At 32.0% G+C, this 22,213-nt stretch overlaps 1 protein-coding gene across 6 annotated transcripts in view; it reads left to right on the top strand.

Moving 5' to 3' along the window:
• The window catches only part of LOC139522872 (b(0,+)-type amino acid transporter 1-like), a 33,965-nt gene extending 12,375 nt beyond the window's left edge, over positions 1–21,590 (top strand). For 5 of the 6 annotated variants that reach the window (XM_071316486.1, XM_071316489.1, XM_071316487.1 and 2 more), the window contains 11 exons: positions 9,970–10,269; positions 11,358–11,459; positions 11,889–12,158; positions 12,568–12,793; positions 13,830–13,874; positions 14,182–14,305; positions 14,807–14,910; positions 16,270–16,366; positions 17,842–17,997; positions 19,185–19,353; positions 19,899–21,590. In XM_071316486.1, coding sequence (XP_071172587.1) covers positions 9,970–10,269; positions 11,358–11,459; positions 11,889–12,158; positions 12,568–12,793; positions 13,830–13,874; positions 14,182–14,305; positions 14,807–14,910; positions 16,270–16,366; positions 17,842–17,997; positions 19,185–19,353; positions 19,899–19,963 — 1,658 coding nt within the window. In that variant the 3' untranslated portion in view covers positions 19,964–21,590. Of the gene's footprint in view, positions 1–4,993; positions 5,111–9,969; positions 10,270–11,357; positions 11,460–11,888; positions 12,159–12,567; positions 12,794–13,829; positions 13,875–14,181; positions 14,306–14,806; positions 14,911–16,269; positions 16,367–17,841; positions 17,998–19,184; positions 19,354–19,898 lie in introns of those variants that run through there. The other variant, XM_071316490.1, reaches the window with a different exon arrangement.
• The last annotated feature ends 623 nt before the right edge of the window (positions 21,591–22,213 follow it).

Below are 22,213 nucleotides of genomic sequence, written 5' to 3'. Positions count from 1 at the left end.
GAAAAATCTAATAAATAGAGGCGAGTTAACGAAAAATATGCCATCTTTTACGAAATGGAAAAAAATCTTTCATTTAAATGTATAAACCCGCTGCATGTGTTTGAACCTATCCTAAGTTAGGAACATGATGTCCTTTGTTGATGTGGTTCATACGTGTTTCTCGTTTCTCGCTTTTCTTTTATACAGATTAGACCGTTGGGTTTCCTGTTTGAACAGTTTCACACTTGTCATTTTGATGCTCTTTATAGCTTGCTGTTTTGTAGGAACCAAGGCTCCTTGTGGAAGACCATACTTTGACCTATAATGATTTTCTATTACAAATTGTTACTTAGATGGAGAGTTGTCTCCTTGACACTCATACCACATCTTCTTATATGTATGTACGGTTGATTGCTTGAAAATGTTTTCTATTGTACAATAATTGAAATTCAAAGAAAATCAATATAATAACATAGGCGTTATAGATCTGATAACCGTGTAATTATCAACATCTAGTTCATAATTTATACAAAAATAAATGCTTCGATTGTCAACACATCAAACTAAAAACAAAACCTACAAAAATAAACTGAGTTGAGTTCAACGAAAAAAAGGCCATCTTTTACGGAATTGAAAAAGAAATCCAAAAGACTGCCTTGAGTAAATTCGAGTACATTATAAAAAACCTTTCATTTAAATTAATAAAATGCGATAGACATTTACCAGAGAACGTGAATTTAAGCTATGGATCACAATATTGAACAAAAACTTTTGTTTACACCTAATTGAAAAAATAACAATTAAAGATTTTGATTAACAATCAAATAATCGGAGAGGTACACAGGAGGAGTTAAAAGGCCTGTTTGGATTGTTTGTTACTTAGACAATAAACAATCACTTATATTTATTAAATACTCAGTGAAACAGATGATATGTCTATATACGGTCTTGGAGAATAAATTTATTTAAAGCTAATTAGTATTTATTTTTCTCAACTAAATTTACTTTTTTTTACTTTCAACTAGAAATGAGATGACAATGAGGGTTGGTTGATGACAAAAAATTACGACTAAAGGTTTGATGATTTCGGCTTCCAAATTGTAAACTGTCCATTTCTATAAAGCGATATTCCAACAGCGTCCATATAATAATGAAGTATACATCCTCTAGTTGACGATATTCTAGAGCTTTCACTGCCCATCATGATTACCTTGATAGTGTTGTGCTGCTCACATGGTGCCATTAATATCAATAGTTCTAAGTGCTGAACTCTAAATTTACAGACACCATTACGAATTGGTTGACTGTTATGGAATATATGTTGCACAGATGACGACAGATATGTTCTAATTGTCCTTAACATGCTCCTGTCCTCTTTTCCCCGAATGTGATCTACCGAATTATCATCAGGTTTGGACATATTTACATGCTCCTGTCCTCTTTTCCCCGAATGTGATCTACCGAATTATCATCAGGTTTGGACTTATTTACATGCTCCTGTCCTCTTTTCCCCGAATGTGATCTACCGAATTAGAATTATCATCAGGTTTGGACTTATTTACATGCTCCTGTCCTCTTTTCCCCGAATGTGATCTACCGAATTAGAATTATCATAAGGTTTGGACTTATTTACATGCTCCTGTTCTCTTTTCCCCGAATGTGATCTACCGAATTAGAATTATCATCAGGTTTGGACTTATTTACATGCTCCTGTTCTCTTTCCCCCGAATGTGATCTACCGAATTAGAATTATCATCAGGTTTGGACTTATTTACATGCTCCTGTCCTCTTTCCCCCGAATGTGATCTACCGAATTATCATCCGGTTTGTACTTACATGAGCAACACGACGGGTGTCTGATGTGAAGCAGGATTTGCTTTCTGATTTGGAGCAGGATCTGCTTATAACGTGGCACATAACACCGACCCCGGTTTTTGATGTGGTATGTGTGTTCAGTTTTTAGTTTTCTATGTTGAATTTCATATTTTGCTGCTTGTCTTTTTGTCTTTTCGGTTTTTTTTATTTGTTATGGTGTTGTAAGTTATTTTCGATTTATGAGTCTGAATTCCCTTTGTTATCTTTCGCATATTTTTAGAAGTATTTCAGCTTTTAATTTAAGTTAAAAGAAATTCGAAGACCGAGTAGTCTTAATTCTTTTTAATTTTTCTTTAATTTGTTAATTGCTTTGAACTACCCTTTAGCATCTGCGAGTACTATAAGAACTGTGTCTTTGTGTTTTTGTAATGATTTTGTGCTTTGAACCGATCTGAGACCTTTTCAATTGTTTTTTATACTTTGTTCTGATGTTCTACTGTTACACTGCAGTCCCAGGTTAGGGGAGGGGTTGTCGCAAGGAAACATGCTCAACACCCCACATTTTCTTTTAGCCTGCCCCAAATCAAAGATTGTTGTCTGTAGTTTTTAACGAATTTGTATTTCTTTTATTGTTTTGTAAATGAATCAAGCCATTAATTTCCCTGTTTGAAAAAATTAACGTTTGTCAGTTTGGGGGGCTTTTAAAGCTGACTATGCGGTATGGATTTTTCTCATTATTGAAGGCCGTATGGTGACCTATAGTTGTTTATCTTTACGTCGTTTGGTCTCATTCATCATTGTCAATCAAACGACATCTTCTTATTTTGATAAGCAAACTAATTATAAGTAAGAAAATCATTGTTGGCCTTGACATAAATTAAGTGAATGTACATGTAAAGCTATAAATGACAATTGAAGGTTATTAGCAAACTACATTATATAATCAAAGTACTGAAGTAATGAACATACATATATATAGTAGTGATACAAATCAATATACTCTGGTTTATATTATATTAATATTTGTATATTACAGGTACATGTATATATAATTTTCATCCATTTGTATATCATTCTATTCTACTAGTTATTAATATTAAAGTGCAAGTGCATGGTGGACATACTTCTATAATAATTCCATTTTTCTTATAGATTGGATTTGAGTAGGCATTCATATTTTCCCGCAAAACGTGAGAGAAAGGACCAATAACAATGCATGTTACTGTATACAATCTTCACCTCCTTTATATGAGATTGTAATTGTTCTTGAAATATTTTTCCACATGCGTTAACACAATTTTTCTGTACGTCTGCATAGATATTGATAATTGTTACTTACATACATATAGAACATTTCAATATTGTTAAATTATGTTCTAAACAAAAATATTTGATGAGTATTCGTTGAAGAAATGAATTTATAGCAAGTGATAAGGAATGTTATTTTGCACTCGATGATGGCGACATATTTATCATGTTTATAGATTCGTTAAAAACCCAAAACTAATTTGCATAATGGAAATTTAGGCGAATGCTATACACCGGAATGCCCTCAACGGTCATCTGCTGTAAAAATCATACATTAAAATAAATTTGATTCTTTTTTTTAAAGCGAATTGGATAGATAACTGATGAACTTGAAGATAACTTATAATTTGCCACTTTTATTTGATCATTAAATCTTATTGTCATCTCAATAGTGTTAATATACTTTTCAATTTCAAGAGACCATAAAATGATATAACAAGAACTACTTTACATAAGCCCTACATTTGCTGGATATGTATTATGTTGTTGCGTATAGTCTTACGGTAATGTAGAATACGTAATAAAATATACGAGCATGTAGTTCATTGTAAAGTCATACTTGAAGTTGTAATTACATTCTGTTTGTGTAATTCATTTATCTATATAGAAACTTTGGCGGAATTTTGTATATATAAATGTTAAGATATTTAAAATAAAGGTAGATAATGCTTGATAATTATATGGAATAATCAGTCCTTGTCAAATATCTAGGGTTGATATTGAAAATAATTATCTGTTTCCCTTTCTGCTATATCGTCTTTCTTAAAGTAATAGTTCTACATATAGACTTATCTGTTTCCCTTTCTGCTATATCGTCTTACTTAAAGTAATCGTTCTACATATAGACTTGACATATTTGGTAAACATTAAATGTATACCTTAAAAGAGAATAATGAAATAGCCTTGACATAATTAGTGCGCATGTACTTGTAAAACTATACACGACATTTAGAGGTTCTTAACGAATAACAACTATGTGAAACTAAGACATGAAATAAATAAGATTACTTTTGTTACCGTGTTGAAGAACCTCAAGAATTTTGTTCCTTCATAGTAAAATTTTGGTGTGAAAGGAAGATAATGAAGTATTTTTAAAAATCTTTCGAGTACTATAACATTTTGTTATTTACTGACAACAGCAGTGACCTTGTTCTTAGTGGTCCAATCAGACGTCAAGGAACTCTCTATTAGCAGATCGAGATGAAACTGGTTTACGTAGAATTAAGTGTTTCAATTGTGTATATGTTCAAAATACAACAGTAAACTAATAAACAAATTCCCCCTCTGTCGTATCAATTTACCATAATTTTTGTTTATACAGATATATAACGAAAGGTTAAAAAAAGTGTTTCTGTATTAAATAATTCCTCAAGATATGATGTCATGGAATAGAAATACCCTGAGTGAATTAGATATTCTAGGGTAAAATTGAAATGAATCTTTCGATTTGGTCGCTTCACAATTTATTGAATGATGTATTATTTAAGTTACAAACTGAGAATTCTTTTATATGACTTGCAAAAATATATTTAATAGTCATAAAACTTTTTAAATATGAATATATATTACAACATTTGGAAAATGGAAAATCGATAATTATAAAAAGAATGATCATAAAAGGCTAAAAAACATTTTAAATGCACTTATGAGATTCCGTTTTCTGTCCAACGGTGTGTAGAAATACCATAGCGACATAACCTCATTTTTATATAGATGTGCAAAGGCGATTTTTCTCAGTCTTCTGATATTTAATAAGCATAAAATAAAGTATTTACGGTCTACTTACTGACTGGTTTGTGGGAGCATTGCCGACAGTCCATAACGGGATTTGGGTCAACGTTTGCTAATATGTATGCTAATGTAAAATGTATACCTCATTAATTTTTAAACTGTAAGTCAATACGACAATGTGCTATACGATCGATATATAAATCACTCACCATGTCTTTAACACAAGTCATTTAAATGTAGTCTGCCATATTTGGAAGGTAACAAGCTGCCATATTTGGTATGTATAAAATGTATACCTTATAAGAGATATATAATTTTGATTTGAAAAAGAACGAGACAATCGATGATTATTTTAAATTGTTTTCATTTCCTATCAATAAAATGATAATTGGCTTTAACTTACCTGTAAAATATAACAGTTTCAGCGTATTATATTTCAAATGTATTAGTATGTAAGTTGCACATAAGCAAACTGTCAATTTATAACATGTAAATAGAAAAGATCTCTTTGTGTGAGCACCAGAAAACAAAGCACCGAAATAAGAGTACTCGTAGTTACTGAAAACTAGTTCAAATCCACGATCTTGTGCAATTCCAAAATATAAATAAACAGTTTCAATAGGATTTAGTATCATAAGTGTTCATAACTGTACATATCAAGCAATATATGTTCAGTTATGTTTTATTTTGTCAAAAAAAAAACCAACAACAAAAAACGAATGCTTGTACCAATAAAACAATATAATAAGATTTTACTACTGTGTTTAATAGATAACCTTTAAACATAAGTTTATTAAAAAGAATCGATCAGATTTCATGGATCATATCTTAATTTAAGAACTTTAAAAACAACATCACCGTTACAATTAAGATTTGATATCACATTGTTAATTATAACTCTAAAGATACAGGCAAACTTTCTAACACATCTTTGTGTTCATAAAAGAATTTGGTTGAGTTCAACCATAAACCAGCACACCTAAGTGCAAATAATCAGAAACAACCATAAACTGGTACACATAAACCGGCACTCCTAATTGCAAATATTTGTGAACAACCATAAACCGACACAGCGTAAACACCCATAAACAAACATAAACCGGCGCCTAAGTGCAAATACTCAGGAAAAACCATAAACCGGCACACAGAGATTAAAGAGATAATTTTTCATTTCCTATCGTTAATTATCCATTTTTAGATGGTGAGGTTCCCTTGTCACCATCTTACGGTGTAGTTTTGGCGTTAATATTGATTCACTTATAGGGTCTTTGCATCGGAACTCAACACATTTATTTAAAAAATAGTTGTTGGCATGACACGGGTTAAGTTCTTCTCATAGATGTGATGAGGGTATGATACTAAACCCCTAACATGAAGGATTGAACCTGATATTCATATGATGAAGACATAATATTTCAACCAGTTTAATCGAAGTCTACAGCTGACATGTCAGTTAACTGCTAGTAGTCTTGTTATTTATGTATTATTGTCCTTTTGTTTATTTTCTTTGGTTACATCTTCTGACACCAGACTCGGACTTCGCCTGAACTGAATTTTATTGTGCATATTGTTATGCGTTTACTTTTCTACATTGTCTAGGTATAGGGGAGGGTTGAGATCTCAAAAACATGTTTAACCCCGCCTCATTTTTGCGCCTGTCAAAAGTCAGGAGCCTCTGGCCTTTGTAAGTCTTGTTTTATTTTTAATTTTAGTTTCTTGTGTATAATTTGGAATTTAGAATGGCGTTCATTATCACTGAACTAGTATATATATTTGTTTGGGGACCAGCTGAAGGACGCCTCCGGGTGCGAAATTTCTCACTGCATTAAAGACCTGTTGGTGACCTTCTGCTGTTGTCTGTTCTATGGTCATGTTGTTTTCTCTTTGACACATTCCCCATTTCCATTCTCAAATTTACACATTCATGTATTTGGTTTTGATGTTATAATGTTATATTTTTTTCTTTAAAAATGTCCTGTACCAAGTCAGGAAAATGGCCATTGTTATATCATAGTTCGTTTCTGTGTGTGTAACATTTTTACGTTGTGTTTCCGTTGTGTCGTTTGTTTTCTCCTATTTTTTTAGTGAGAATTCACATTACTATAAGACGTGTCACGGTACTTTTCTATCCCAAATTCATGTATTTGGTTTTTTTATGTTATATTGGTTATTTTCATCGGATGTTGTCTAATGCTTAGTCCGTTGCTGTGTGTGTTTCATTTTAATGTTGTGTCGTTGTTCTCCTCTAATATTTAATGCATTTCCCTCAGTTTTAGTTTGTTACCCCGATTTTGGTTTTTGTCCATAGATTTATGAGTTTTGAACAGCGGTATACTACTGTTGCCTTTATTTTCACATATGTGCAACTACTTGGAAACAACCATAAACCGTAACAGCCAAGTGTAATCAATCAGGAACAACCTTTAACCGTCACACCTAAGTGCAAGTACTCTAGAACAAACATAAACCGACACACATAAGTGCAACTATTTGGGAACAACCATAAACCGGCACACCGACGTGAAAATACTCGGAAATAACCACAAACCGGCACACAAGTACAAATATGCCCCAAAACACAAGAATGTCTTGTAGAAAATAGAATCTAATTCAGAACTGACATGATCGTTCTTATATCAATTTTATTGTATTCTTGTTTACGTAAATTTAGAATAGAATTTTAGCAGTAACATGTGTAACGTATAAGTAAAATTGGACCTTTTTTTTTCTTGTTAGTTGTTCAAAACACTGAATTCAAATTGGATTGAGTGTATTAGATGTTTCGAAACAATTACCCGCCCCCTTTATTCTACACAACCACCCGCACAGCAAAGTGTATTTTTTTTTTACTCTGTTTATTCACGGTAATGTTGTTTTTAGTTAATTCATGCGCTGTTAACAAACACGTGAAACAAGGAATGTGTTTTTTTAATTTGATAAATGCTTTTTGTGTTTTTTGTATATGTTTGTTTGTCTTGAGATTGTAACACAGTGATGACTGCTGTAACTATATTTTTGACTATTTTAACGATTATGTCTGTTTTGTTCACGCATCGTCGAAAAAAAACGGAATTTAATCCGACTGTCATAAAAGTGAGAGGTCTATCGCTATAAAAACAGGTTCAATTCACCAGTTTCTACATTTCAAATTGCCTGTACCAGTCAGAAAAATAACAGTTGTTGGTCATTCGTTTTTGAAATATTTTGTCATTTGATTTTGCCATGTGATGAGGGACTTTCCGACTGAATTTTCCGCGGAGTTCAGTAATTTTGTGATTTTATTTTTAAGCACGCCTCATTCTTGGGCCGTGTTCTTATCATTTCTGTTGTGGTAATATACCATTGCAATATACAATCTCGTTCATTGCAAATAACCGTTGTGAATTATTTACTAATCCGTAAATATATCTGTTTTCGGTGACGAATGTTCATTCCTTTAAGTCATGACTTTCTTTATAAATAAACATTAACGGTTCGGTAACTACAATAAACAACTGATTCCACCCAATTTGAATTTGCCGAAAAGTACATGTTTCTAGAGAGATTAAAATTCATAACCGAAAAGCCAGGTAAATTGGTCGTCACTTTTCATCAAATCTTTAGACTGGTGTCTCGATTTTCATATTTTTATATATAATATATATTCAGAAAATCTTTTGATTAATTATAAAATTATTTTTGTTGATTATAATTGTATGAAGGTCGTATATGGGACTCCAGTTGTGTACCATCGTACTTAACGTTTTCATCACATTGTTTGACTATGTCACTTTGTTTGGTTGTAGAGGAAAACAATACAAAATGGAATGTTTTATAAACATTTAAAGCAACTTAAAATAAATCTTTTATACTTTATTTTTTGTATTTTTGGAAGAATGATTAAATTAGCCAAAGTTAAATATTTGATAAATTTTGGAATAAAAAAGGTAAAAGAACAGAGTGAAAGATTAGGTACTTTGAGCTTGCTTTGAGTACTTTCAAACATTCTTTTATCGATATTGTGAAAGCATGTTCTTTATTTGCTCCTTTTCTATGATATTTGTTTTATTGAATTGATTGGTTTTTTTTTTTGTTTTTTTTTTTTTACTTCTTTGTTGCGCCTTAATAGAACGCTGAAAGAAAGGATATTGAGTATCGTTTGATGATAACAACACAAATCACTACTTGTAAGAAACAATATGTAATTGTCGTTCTTCATCTTAAAGTCACTTTATGTGTATATTCTATCTGTTTAACAAGATAAGAAATTAAAGTGGTGTGTTCTTTTAAGAAACTAACACGAAAAGAAAGCCGATGCGTTCGTGTCAAAAAGACATATATGATATGTACGCAGATACATTATAAAGTAAACAAAAATATTTTCTGAAATATTTATTGTCATATTTGTTTACTAATATCAGCAAAGCGACGGGTGTCACATGTTGAGCAGGATCTGCGTACCATCCGGGGCACCTGTGATCAGCACCTGTGTTTGGTGCGGTTCGTGTGACACATTAGTTAGTTTTATATGTTGTGTTTTGTGTACTGTTGTTTGTCTGTAGGCTTTTTTTTTTCTTTTTAAGCCATTACATTGTCAATTTTATGTATAATTTTACATCGTCAGCTAACTTTTGATCCTGAATATCGCAACAATTCCATTTTATAAAACAAATGTTCACTGCGATGATCATAGGTGGCTTTAAGGGTAGGAGGGTGTCCTGGTGGGTTTTCTCGGAATTAGAACAATGTCTGGGTAGGGCGACTTGTGATCCTGTTGACTTTTACCTTGTAAACTAGCATGTTAAATCGAGGTCAGAGTGTCAGTCGTCATATCGCTTTAACATGTTTCTGATTTCTGATTAGGCACTTGATTAATCATTTGTTTGAAACTAGCATCGTATTAGATAACCCAAGCGTTTATTGCGTCTGAATAATAATTAAATAATTGCAATGTAATCCTCAAAGCAACACCACATTTTTTAGAACACACAACTTAGTATTACCCAAGACCAGATTAACTATTAAAGCTAAACAGACTAGGTATGAACGATGGTATTGAAATTCAATGTGTAAAAAACAGGAGTTCAATTTCTTTTATTATCATTGTATGATTATTTTTAAATATTCAAAAAATAAGATTTATCTTATATTTTGTAGTCATCGGTAATGGTTTACCTGTTGTGAAAATGAATTCAGGATTTGACGCACATCATTCGTATGATGTCAAACTAAACGGACACATTCCAAATGGTAACTCAACCAAAGGACAAAATGGAAGCATACATCGATCTGAAAAATTGTTAAACGGAAATGGATATACTTCGAATGGCAATGGTCTTTTAAATCATAATGACAATGTCAGGGAAAAACATACCCCGCTTCCGGAAGATGATGTTCGCATGGAGCGAAGTCTTGGACTAATAAGCGGAACCGCTATTATAGCAGGCACAATGATCGGTTTGTTTACCTGCTTTCTGTTTTGCATGTACATTTTGAATTTGAATTACTAGTAAAAGAGATGAGAAATATTCGTAGATGACATAGAAACCCATTAAAAAATAAAAGATGTATAGAGGTGTCCCTATCTCATCGAAATTCGACTAATTACTTGATTTGATTAAAGAGCAATACCAACGGTTATGCATTTCGATACTATATCTTCACACTTTACCTGATATCACAAACAGTTTTAAAGGAGCTCGTATTTCATAAGTTTAAGTTTTCAGCGGTCTGTTGATTACACATAATAATGTCCTTTGATGGCTGGATACTTAGGGACGTATTTGTTAACGTAGGGAGTTGACGCCAATGAGATAAAACAACAACCCGTAACAAATATTACAACAACAAAAAAGACACACATCAACTAGAGGTCAAGATCTCTAACAATAGATAATATATAAAGCGTTGTATTGTCCCAACTCGAGAAAATATTTGAATAAATTATTATTTCAAATATATACCACAGTACAAAGTCTCCATCTTGCTTAAAAATATTGGGCGTAATATTGATAAAACCACTGACGAGTTTTCCTGACTTGGAAAAGACAACAGATACTTGGACCAGTGGTGGTATCCGCAATAAAACAAAATATCGAACATTAAGGTAAATTCAGAGGAGAGACATTCACGCAACTGTCATTTATTTGACTTGATACTGTCTTTTTCACAGAAAAATTGTGGGTTAAATATGATTTTATAGCTAGCTTCACTAGAGAGAAAAACATTTAGTATTTTCCCTATTATCTAAAAGACTTTTAAAGTTAATGTTTTGTTCATTGTTGACACTGCAGACAGAGTCACAAAGTAGAACAATTTATTGTGTTTCGCACCGTTTCCTATTCGCGTCCATTTAAGAAAAAGAGAGTAGAAAATATAATTTTTAATAAAATGGAGAATTTGCTAATCATTTGAAAAACAATTTGTACTTGAAGTTTTAAGTTTTGCATTGTGTTTAAAATCTTTCTGGTTTTGTTTTTTGAACAATAAAGGGAACATTATTATGATAAATCCATTCAGAGCAAATTATACGTATGTAATTATAGGTTCCGGAATATTTGTTTCACCTAAAGGTGTATTGGAAGGAGCCGGATCTGTAGGAATGAGTTTAGTCATATGGCTTAGTTGTGGTATAATATCCATGTTAGGTATGTATCTAGAACAAATATCATATACCCCAGTCATTCTCTTATAGTCAATATGTTTGGTTCTGTTCATAAAATGTTTTGCTCTATTCTCAAAATAATTACCAAACAATCCATTTCACTTCATTTTGTAACATTGGACAAGATAAATAAAATTGAGAATGGAAATGGGGAATGTGTCAAAGAGACAACAACCCGACCAAATAAAAAAAACAACAGCAGAGGGTCACCAACAGGTCTTCAATGTAGCGAGAAGTTCCCGCACCCGGAGGCGTCCTTCAACTGGAGAGATTCAAGAGAATATTTTAATACAATAGGAATGCATATTTCTGAAGATTTTGCTGTTTTTTTCATTACTCTCAGTAGTTTAACGGTATTGATTGAAATTAAAATGAATTTGGATTTGATGATGATTTATTGATTTATTTTCAGGAGCCCTGACATATGCTGAGTTAGGGACAACAATCGCCCGTTCTGGCGGAGAGCATGCATATCTCATGGAAGCATTCAATCCAAACGATAAACACAAATGTTTTGGAAGAATACCAGCGTTCTTATTTGACTGGATCAGCGTATTTATCATTAGACCGTCCATGTTTGCTATTATGTGCTTCACTCTCGGGACTTATGTTACTCAGCCTTTCTATCACGACTGTTTACCACCTATATACTTAACAAAAATATTCACAGTTTTAGCAATGGGTAAGATAATTTGATCATTATGTAGGGGAAATATTACAAATTTTGAATTTTACAAATGTAAAAGCCTTTCCTTTTTTTAAGAGTCTGCCTGGATCTGACCATTGTATGAAGCACGTGGTTCATTTCTAAGCTGCAGTTATAATTAACTACTGTACACGTCTTTTTTGGTTTCTGGTATACTAAAATAAAAAAAAAGCTATTAATTTGCAATACTTTACAAAATTATTGATATAAATGAACAGTCACTACGACAAAATTGTAAACAAAAAGCTCAACATTTTTATCTAGTTTTTCAATTCAATTTATATTCTGATTGCTTCAGCTGTTTGTGTTCAGAAACAGTTCAGAATAGTAAGAAACAATAATATACTGTAATCAAAGATTTTACTTGAAACATACGTATTTTCAGTCTTGCTGTGTGTTATCAACTGCATGAGTATCAAATTTGCTGAAAGAATTCAAGTTGTCATGATGGTTGTTAAACTGTTGGCAGCTGCCATTATAGTAGGGGGTGGATTCTATAGTCTGTCACAGGGAAATACAGAAACAATTGCCAGTGGGTTCGAGGGAACGGGGACAGAAACGTCTATTATAGTTCTGTCATTTTATAACGGATTGTGGGCATATGACGGATGGTAAGTTTCAGATTTTTTTTATTGATTGGTGTTTAACACCACTTCCAACACGATTATGCTCTTTCGTGACGGTTAATTTGTTTTGGTGGAGGAAGCCGGAGTGTCCATTATAACCACCAACCTTTGTACACAAAAAAATAACATAGAAAACTAATGACTGAACAACACGAACCCCATCAAAAACTGAGGTTGATCTCAGGTGCTCCTGAAGGGTAAGCAGATCCTGTTCCACATGTGCACCCGCTGTGTTGCTCATGTTATTACATACCTGGCAAATGGTGTAATTCGGAGGTCACATTATTATACAAGTTTGTACAGAAAAGTGAAAATTGGTAGCTCAATGTGTCATCATGCTGTTATTACTGCACCTCTCTAAATAAAACAAATTAAAAAAAACATATGTTAATCTATCCTAGTGATGTAGTAATAACAAACGACAACCTATTGACCCTCTTTTTTCACAAGAAAAGACACGAACAAGGTCTCCATCTTGTATCGAAATAACAATATCAATACAATCTTCGAAAATCGCGATGATTTTCTTTTAATGTAAAGTTAATCCATATCAATTTACTGTGTAGTAAAATATGTTGACATGGTATCTTTCGTATTTAATTCAACGAGTTGTTCAAGATATTTAATTATGAAACTTGAGCTAAAGACGATATCCCATGATTATATCGTGAGCAACAATTTAAAAGTCGTGCGCACCAGTTCGAAAACCGTGCACCTGAAATAGAAAGTCGTTCGCATGAGTTTAAAAGTAATGCCAATGTATTTTTTAATCTGGTGCGCACTATTGTTAATTATCTCATCACAATTATTAGGAATCATGACATTGAAGGGACTAAACACAATCATGCCAAACGAACGCCTTACTAATAGACTTAACTACACTAGAACATCGTGCTTATTTCAGATTATCAATTTTTCACAAATTTATGAACTTTTATAATGTTCGAAAGGAGTTTTTCCTTGATATCACTTTCATTGTTTGATATGCAAGTTTTAACGTGTCTTCTTTCATTTGATGTAGGAATAACTTAAATTTTGTTACTGAGGAACTTCAGAATCCAAGAAAGTAAGTTGTTCTATAGAATACTTGAAATCTACAAAATTGTTTACGTTCTAAAATCTCAATAGTAATAGCAATTTAAAGAGAAGTTATAATTGAGTGATACATATATGTTACGAAAAAGTAGGATAGCTTATGGTAAAACAACGTTAAACAATTCCAATAAACTCTACGGAAATGTGATTTATTTATATACTTGTAAACAAATTAGCATGTGTTAACGAGACAAAATATCATTTATTGAAGAAAGCAACAATTTCAAAAGTTTACTGAAGATTTAAGCCATTATAAACTTGACATTATATCATTACAGAAATATTCCACGAGCTATATGTATAGCAATACCTCTAGTCACAGTAGTGTATATGGTAGTAAATATTGGTTACTTTGCTGTACTCACCCAGGCAGAAATACTAGAGTCGGGAGCAGTAGCAGTGGTATGTTGTACTCAAATGAATAATTTTTATTAATTGAAGACATAAATGATTTAAATCGAAAAAGAAGCTATAACAAGAAAAAGTTTTACAGCATCAGAACTCAAAGTGTCAAAATCAATCATTTATTCAACAATGCATACACAGTACATTATAGTGATTTAAATTTATGTCAAGTTCTAAATAGTTGCTCGTAAAGACTAGAATCGCAATAAGCGAATTGTTAAAGCAAAAATCTAGAACGCAAAATTAATAAGTAATTGAGTATTTGTTTTTAGTATAAAAAAGTATGGGAAACATAACTATAATGACAGGAACAGATCCCTTTTTACTGTACCAGATGCGCATTTCCCCAATTAATGTCTCTTCAGTGATGCTTGAGGCAATACTATTTAAAATCAGAAACCTATTCAATTCTGAAGAGCTGATGAATCCGACATACATTGCCGTGAAAAATCTTAAAAATGTGTTTTGAATTCAAAACTTATTTGATCTTACTTACAGGAATGGGGTAAAAGAATGTTGGGTGTTATGCAATGGATTATTCCTGTTTTTGTTGTTTGTTCGTGTTTTGGTTCCGCAAACGGATCATTATTTTCAAGTGGACGGTAAGCTAAAATTTTATTTTACCTTAATAATAGGTGTTTGGTAAATTCAATGTTACTAACGTTTATTTGTCTTGAATCATATTATGCATGTTCCAGGTGTTTTTTTAAAGGCCGTACGGTTGATTTTGATTGAAATGGAGGATACTTGTCTCATTGACTATCATACCACATCATCTCCTTACTTTTGATAAAAAGTTGTGTCATGTTCATAGATATAAACAAAAATGTGGTATGAGTAGCAATGAGACAACTCTCCATTCAAGTCACAATTTGTTAAAGTAAATCATTATTGGTCAAAGTGCGGTCTTCAACAAGGTACCTTGGCTCACACCGAACAGCAAGCTATAAGGGCCCAAAACATGACTAGTGTAAAACCACTCAAACGTGAAAACCAACGGTCTAATTTATATATAAAAAAAAACGCGAAACGAGAGACACTTATATTTCACACCAACAAACGACAACCACTGAACATCATGTTCTTAACTTAGAATAACTGCAAAAACAAATATGGCAAAATGCAGCTGGTTTAAGCTTTGTTTATAGGAACCAACTTTCACCCTTACCTGAAACAAAATAGAGAGGCACACTATAAAATATCAATTGAAATGATTTAACTCAATCAAAAGACTTATTATCACAAAACAAGTGAATACACACTGAGCGAATAAATTGATCTTTGGTACAATGTAAATACAATATCAATAAAATAAGGGGTGAGATGTTAAACAATTTCAGAAATACCACCATCACCTTGAACAAAATGCCGCCAAATTGAATATTATACACAGGTAAATGAAAATAATGTTATTGTTAGGTATACATTAATGGAGAACAATATATTTTTTACATATTCATTACAGAACAGAAGTGAAAATTTATAGTTATACCAAACACTTATTAAAGCTTGTATACATTAGAAATAGAGAGACGAGATGCAAGTACACACTAAATTACCAAAAGCATTACAATTTGTATCAACAGGTCAAATCAACACGAAAGAACGATTTGAAAGTACTCTTGTCTACTGACCTGAAATTTGCAGGTCAAAACCAAATATATCGACAAGTTTTTTTCACCAAATGGAAAATATATTGGAGACAACAAATCTAAAGTTCTAGAAAATTAGAAATGACACAAAAAAACAATTTCTTGATTGCCCTACACCAATGGTACAAAATGTTTTATTATACGAACTGTACTGTGAATCACGCAATATTGACCTTACAACATTTATTGTCAAACAGAAATTTATTCTATAGCAATGAACACCCAGAAATGGTTTTGAAAACATGATGTGAACATATAACTATAGTATTCACTAGGATCCAACTACAAACTGTATAACTTTGTTTTCAGATTATGTTATGTTGCTGCTTATGATGGTCATTTACCGTCTGTGCTATCATTCTTACACTTACAGAGACACACTCCGATCCCGTCCATGATATTTACAGTAAGTTTGATTCTTACACTTACGGAGACACACTCCGATCCCGTCCATGATATTTACAGTAAGTTTCATTCTTACACTTACAGAGACACACTCCGATCCCGTCCATGATATTTACAGTAAGTATCATTCTTACACTTACAGAGACACACTCCGATCCCGTCCATGATATTTACAGTAAGTTTCATTCTTACACTTACAGAGACACACTCCGATCCCGTCCATGATATTTACAGTAAGTTTGATTCTTACACTTACGGAGACATACTCCGATCCAGTCCATGATATTTACAGTAAGTTTGAATGTACATTGATGCATATCGAATTTAAGTTACAGTAATGGTTATTTTAGGTAATTGTGTTAAAGGGGAGTTTTACTTGGAGATCAACATTACTTCTTATGAAACTTCAAATTAAACAAAAGAAATTTCCTTTTTCTGAATTGTTGGCTTCCAGCCAACAGACCAACAATTTGCCGACATGTTTTCCATATTCAATTACATCAGCGTTACCTCAGCGTGAATTTTCTCGTATAAATCCGGCGAACGCAATTAACACACCGGTTGGGCGATTCTGCGATTTTTTTTTACTAGATAAGACTTTGAGTTTGTTTTTATTAAAATGTACAAAATAAATATTAATTGTGTATATAATGATTTGATCACAAAGGAGCAATATAATGGCACCTTTACATATATTGATCGTACCATAATAAGTTTGTAAATATTACACTTTCTGTTTAATAAAAGTAACTTGGCAATAAGATAAAAACGACTTGTATGAGCATTTCGTTCTATAGACTTAGTTTTCAAATTTCCAAATTGATTTTGACAATTACATCGCTTTTCATTAGAAACATGATTTTAGTTTTGGAATAAGCAGTCAACTTTTTCACGTTAACTGCTATTTTAGCGGTATTTTTTTACATTGTCGAATAAGCGGGAAGATAAGCTAGCCATAAAACAAAGTTCAACCCGACACATTTTTTTAGATATCCTGTACCTTTTCAGGTATAAATTGTTGCAGTTGCCGATTTTATGTAAGTTGTCATTTGTTTTTGTTGCAGTTCAGTGTTTCTGTTCTTCCGTTGATTTCCTCTTATAGTTGATGTGTTTAACTCTGTTTTGTTTTGTGTTCCGGATTTGTTTTCGCTTAATCGATTTATGACTATTGAACAGCGATATACTACTGTTGCATTTATTTAACATCTTATTTTGGTTTAATTGTTCTTAAAAAAAAGGATAAGATTTCTAAAGATTTGTGTAAACTATATGAAATTTCATTGCAACAAATAGATGTAAGTCATCGTGCGCAGTTTAAAACAATGCGTATAACTCGGTTTGTTTCTCTCCCTTCAGAAAAGGAAAGCGCATTTTTAAACGGCTCAGCAATCGTCAGCTTTCACATATTTTTCTGGCGTTACTTATCAATATACCTGATTTAAAAGATAATAACATTTTGTTTTTTGCTTGTTTCAGCTTATAATCTCAGCACTTTTGGTTGTTCCATTTGACCTAAGTTCGTTGATTGGTTTCTTCAGTTTTACTGCTTGGATATTCTATGGCTTAACTGCTTCTACAGTACTTGTACTACGCTACAGATTTAAGCATAAAGCTGAACACGACAACTATCAGGTACTTAACAAATAAAAAACTTCACTCATTTTGGGGTCCACTTCTATCAAAGCCAAAAGTTTCATATCTATATTTCCCGTATTTTCTGTCCCATTTTATCATCCAGAATCATGCCAAAGTCGATTTGTTTCAAATTGCCAAAACTTTGATAATTAAAACACCTATTATCGTTTTTGTGTGGGAAGAGACGGAGACACCAGTTTTGGTGCAAAATACACATACCAGTTGTTGCAGTGTGTAGATAATAACAAACAATGACATTCTATATGAATATCTAATATTCAATCGATATTCAGTTTTGGTTGCACATTGGGGTTAAGAGAGTCTGACCATTGCATGTTTCACTCCAATTTAAAAGGTAACCATTTTAAATTTGAACACTTGGAGACATAGTGATAAAAAAAAGGAGCCTAAGCTGCAATATATAAATAATGGAATATCAAACTACACAACGCTTTTTTTACTTACATATGCACACAATTTGGGGATCTTTTCACATGTATGATTTTTATCGGAAATACACGATTAAAGAAAAGAAGAACTTTCATAGCAGTAAAATAAATTCCTTGTTGAATTTCAAAGGGTATTTTACACAAATACAAATTAGTTGGGATTATTAAGTGGACGTTTTGCAAAAAGCTATCAAAGGTACCAGGCTTATAATTTCATACGCGTTTCGTCTACATAAGACTCATCAGTGACGCTCAGATAAAAAAAAGTTATAAAGCCAAACAAGTTCAAAGTTGAGTAGCACTGAGGACCCAAATTCCAAAAAGCTGTGTCAAATACAGCTAAGATGATATATGCCTGGGATAATCAAATCCTCAGTATTTCGAAAACAATGTACTTTTGTCAATGGGAAATTTATAAAAATGACGCAAACAAATTGTTTGTTGATGAGTTGCTCATTTATTAGAAGTGACACATATAAATAAAAGATTGAATATCTAAATGCTGGATTGATAAGACTTTTAGAATAAATAGTTTAATTCATTTTCAGGTCATTTTTCAAAGATACAGTCCTTTTTTAAGTACAATTTTCAAAAAAGGCCAGGAACCTGTACATTTAAAAAGAAAACCTTAGAAATTTATAATTGGTCGTTTCAGTTCCATGCTTTATGTATTTGTTAATTTGTTATACAAGTTTGTTCATGTTTGACCTGATGTTTTTTATGTTGATCTTTCAGGTTCCTCTTGCGGTGCCGATTCTTGTTATGATTCTCTCTGTATATTTAGTTCTCGTTCCTTTGATATACTTACCAAAGCCAGAATATATCCATGTTCTGATATTTATGGCTGTTGGACTATTGTTGTACTTTCTATTGGTTTACAAAGAAATAAAGATTCCATGCGTGGGTAAGTTATGTTAGAATAATTTAATTATGGATGTAACACGTCTTTTGATTTATTTAATTTTTACATTTTTTATGTTATTTCTTCATAAACAGAAAACAATATTACAGTCATTCCTTAAATAATAATTTACCAGATATAATTTTCAATAAATATATATCAGTTATGCATCCTGTTTACAAAACTTTGAATTTTTCAAAAAACTAAGGATTTTCTTATCCCAGGAATAGATTACCGTAGCTGTATTTGGCAAACCTTTATGGTATTTGTGGTCATCAATGCTCTTCAACTTTGTACTTGTTTGGCTTGTTAACTGTTTTGATGCTTAATGCTTAATGTTAAGTAAATATTTGAATTAATGATACAACTTAAAAAAATAGGTTGGACAAATTTGCATCACACTAATTTTACAGTAGAGCTAAAAGTACAAATTTATTCAGAATAAACATAGCATTTAGCACAAAGGAAGATGATATAAAGTGTTTAGTCTTACATCAATATATCGGACAACTAATTAAATGAATAATTTTGGTGTGTTTTATTTGCAGGTTTAGCAACTAAATTTACGCAGAAACTTTTTCTAATTGTCCCTCCTTCCGGGAAGACAGAATAGGAATACAGATTACTCAGCAATAAAAACCAATGCAAATCTGTTGTGAAATGTGATCTACAGCAAGTCCATATTTTGAATTGTATTGTTTCGTATAAAATGTGTAGGTTGCGTCTTGCATGAACATAAGAACATCGACATTTTCTTTCCATGTATGTACTATCATATATCATAATGAACATTTCATTTATTCTTTTCTCAACGGCATTATCTATTACTGTGGATTCATTATTTTTCGTTGGATACCAATTTTCGTGGGTTTCGTTGGTACAGGTGAACCACGAATTCAAATGTTCAACCAATAACATATTTTCAATAGACACTTGAACATGTATACAGAGATTTGCAAAACCACGAAATCAGATGTCCACAAATATGCAAGTTTTCAGCAATCCACGAAAATTGATACCAACGAAAATAAATGAATCCACATTAACAGTTGTACTTAGGTTATTATGTGATTTAAATAGTATATAAAATATTGTGTTTTGCTTTGTCACAATAACTTTGCATGGTCCTTAAAACAATTATATAACACCGATTATTCACGCAAATCTATCACGTAAGAATTCTCCCAAAGACGCTCCAATAGTAACTACCAAGAAAATTAAATGACACGTTTTGAACTGCAACAGTAAGAGATAGCTCCTATAAAATGGTTTCAATTTATATAAACAAATTGCTTTACCATATTAGATTTATTTTGAATAAAACATTAAATATTTACATTAGCTTAAATTGCATGGGGTAGACAATATTAAATCAATTAATGACATATAGCAAAAACCTCATTTGATTTAAACGTAAAACCTGTAAACATCTTTATCTTATTTGTCTGTGTCGTGGGCATGCTTACATCTTGACATATGTATACAATTTATCTTCCTTTTTCATATGTGTATGTTCCCACCCATTAGGTAATTAAGTTCTAAATTGGAAGTTGACCTTAACTTTTTACATTGAAAAGAAAGAGTCGGTAACCATATTTTCCCAGAAAATAAAACACGATATTATCACAGTCTTTATCTTACAGAAAGAGTTTACCTTTGTTGTACATACGACACATTTTAATGGACATAAAATAGTCACAATCTAACATAAGTGTTTTGACATGATGTTACATTGTTTTACTTTGAATTGTTTGTTTACAGTGGCGGATCCAGAAATTATCAATAAGGGGGCCCACTGACTGTCTAAGAGGGGGGCTACTCCGGTCATGCCTGATTGACTACCTAAATAAACAACAAAATATTCCAACAAAAAGGGATGGACAACCCTCTAAATATACTACAATTGTGGCCCATTGAGTCGATGGGTTGAAAATTTTGAATGATCACCTCTTCAGCGGGCCAGACTTGTATAATATTTTAATAATTGATAGATATATAACTGCTCTCCATCGATATTGTAATTTTTATAAGAATGCATCGAAGTTATCCGGATTTTGAAGGCTTATTTGCACTATTAAGCATGACATTTTATGTTTTATTATTGAATATTATGTTTTTGTTTTTGTTTTTGTTTTGTTATATCATTATTATTGTTAAAGTGTTTTTGTCATTTAACATAACCATTTGCGAATTATATTTATATTTTTTTGATAATAAAGTTATTTGATTTTGTTACACGATGAATGTTTCATTGTTATCATTCGTAAGTACGAAAGCCGAGAAGGATCATTCAAAATTCAAAATTCAAAATTCAAAACTCAAAAATCCTACATTAATCTAACATGATTCCCTACGCTTACGAAAGCCAAAAAAAAAGATCGCACTTTACACTTTAATATACTACTGAAAGCTATTTTAGAAAGTTTGTTATGAACACGAACCAATTGAAACAAGGCAAAGGGTCCGTTACACCTTCATAGGGATACATCCAACTTTACCATTTGAAACCCTTGGTAACACAGCGTCCTTGCAAGTAGCAACCCTCTATCAAGAAAATAGGAAAGGAAACCCGTGCCCTATACTACTACAGCTGGAAAATCGCTTCACTGAAATGGAACGTTCACAATGGAAAAATTAAAATCATTGCTTTTTCGTAAAGTTTAAATATGCATGAAATATTTACCACTGGAGGTTAAGCAAACAATCTCTTATAATAACCTAGTTTTCCAAGAATTCGTGTTAAGTTTTTGACGATTTTTCTTTATGTTATTTGGGAGTTACGATCTATGAGTGACGAAAGATGATACTTTTTGCATTTACTTTATATGTAATTCCAATTATCACGAAAGCGTATTAGGGTCAT

This window comes from Mytilus edulis, chromosome 5 (assembly GCF_963676685.1).
Source record: "Mytilus edulis chromosome 5, xbMytEdul2.2, whole genome shotgun sequence".
Taxonomy (NCBI): Eukaryota; Metazoa; Mollusca; class Bivalvia; order Mytilida; family Mytilidae; genus Mytilus; species Mytilus edulis.
The sequence above is the reverse complement of the archived record's forward strand: the minus strand, read 5'-3'. Positions and strand labels throughout refer to the sequence as shown.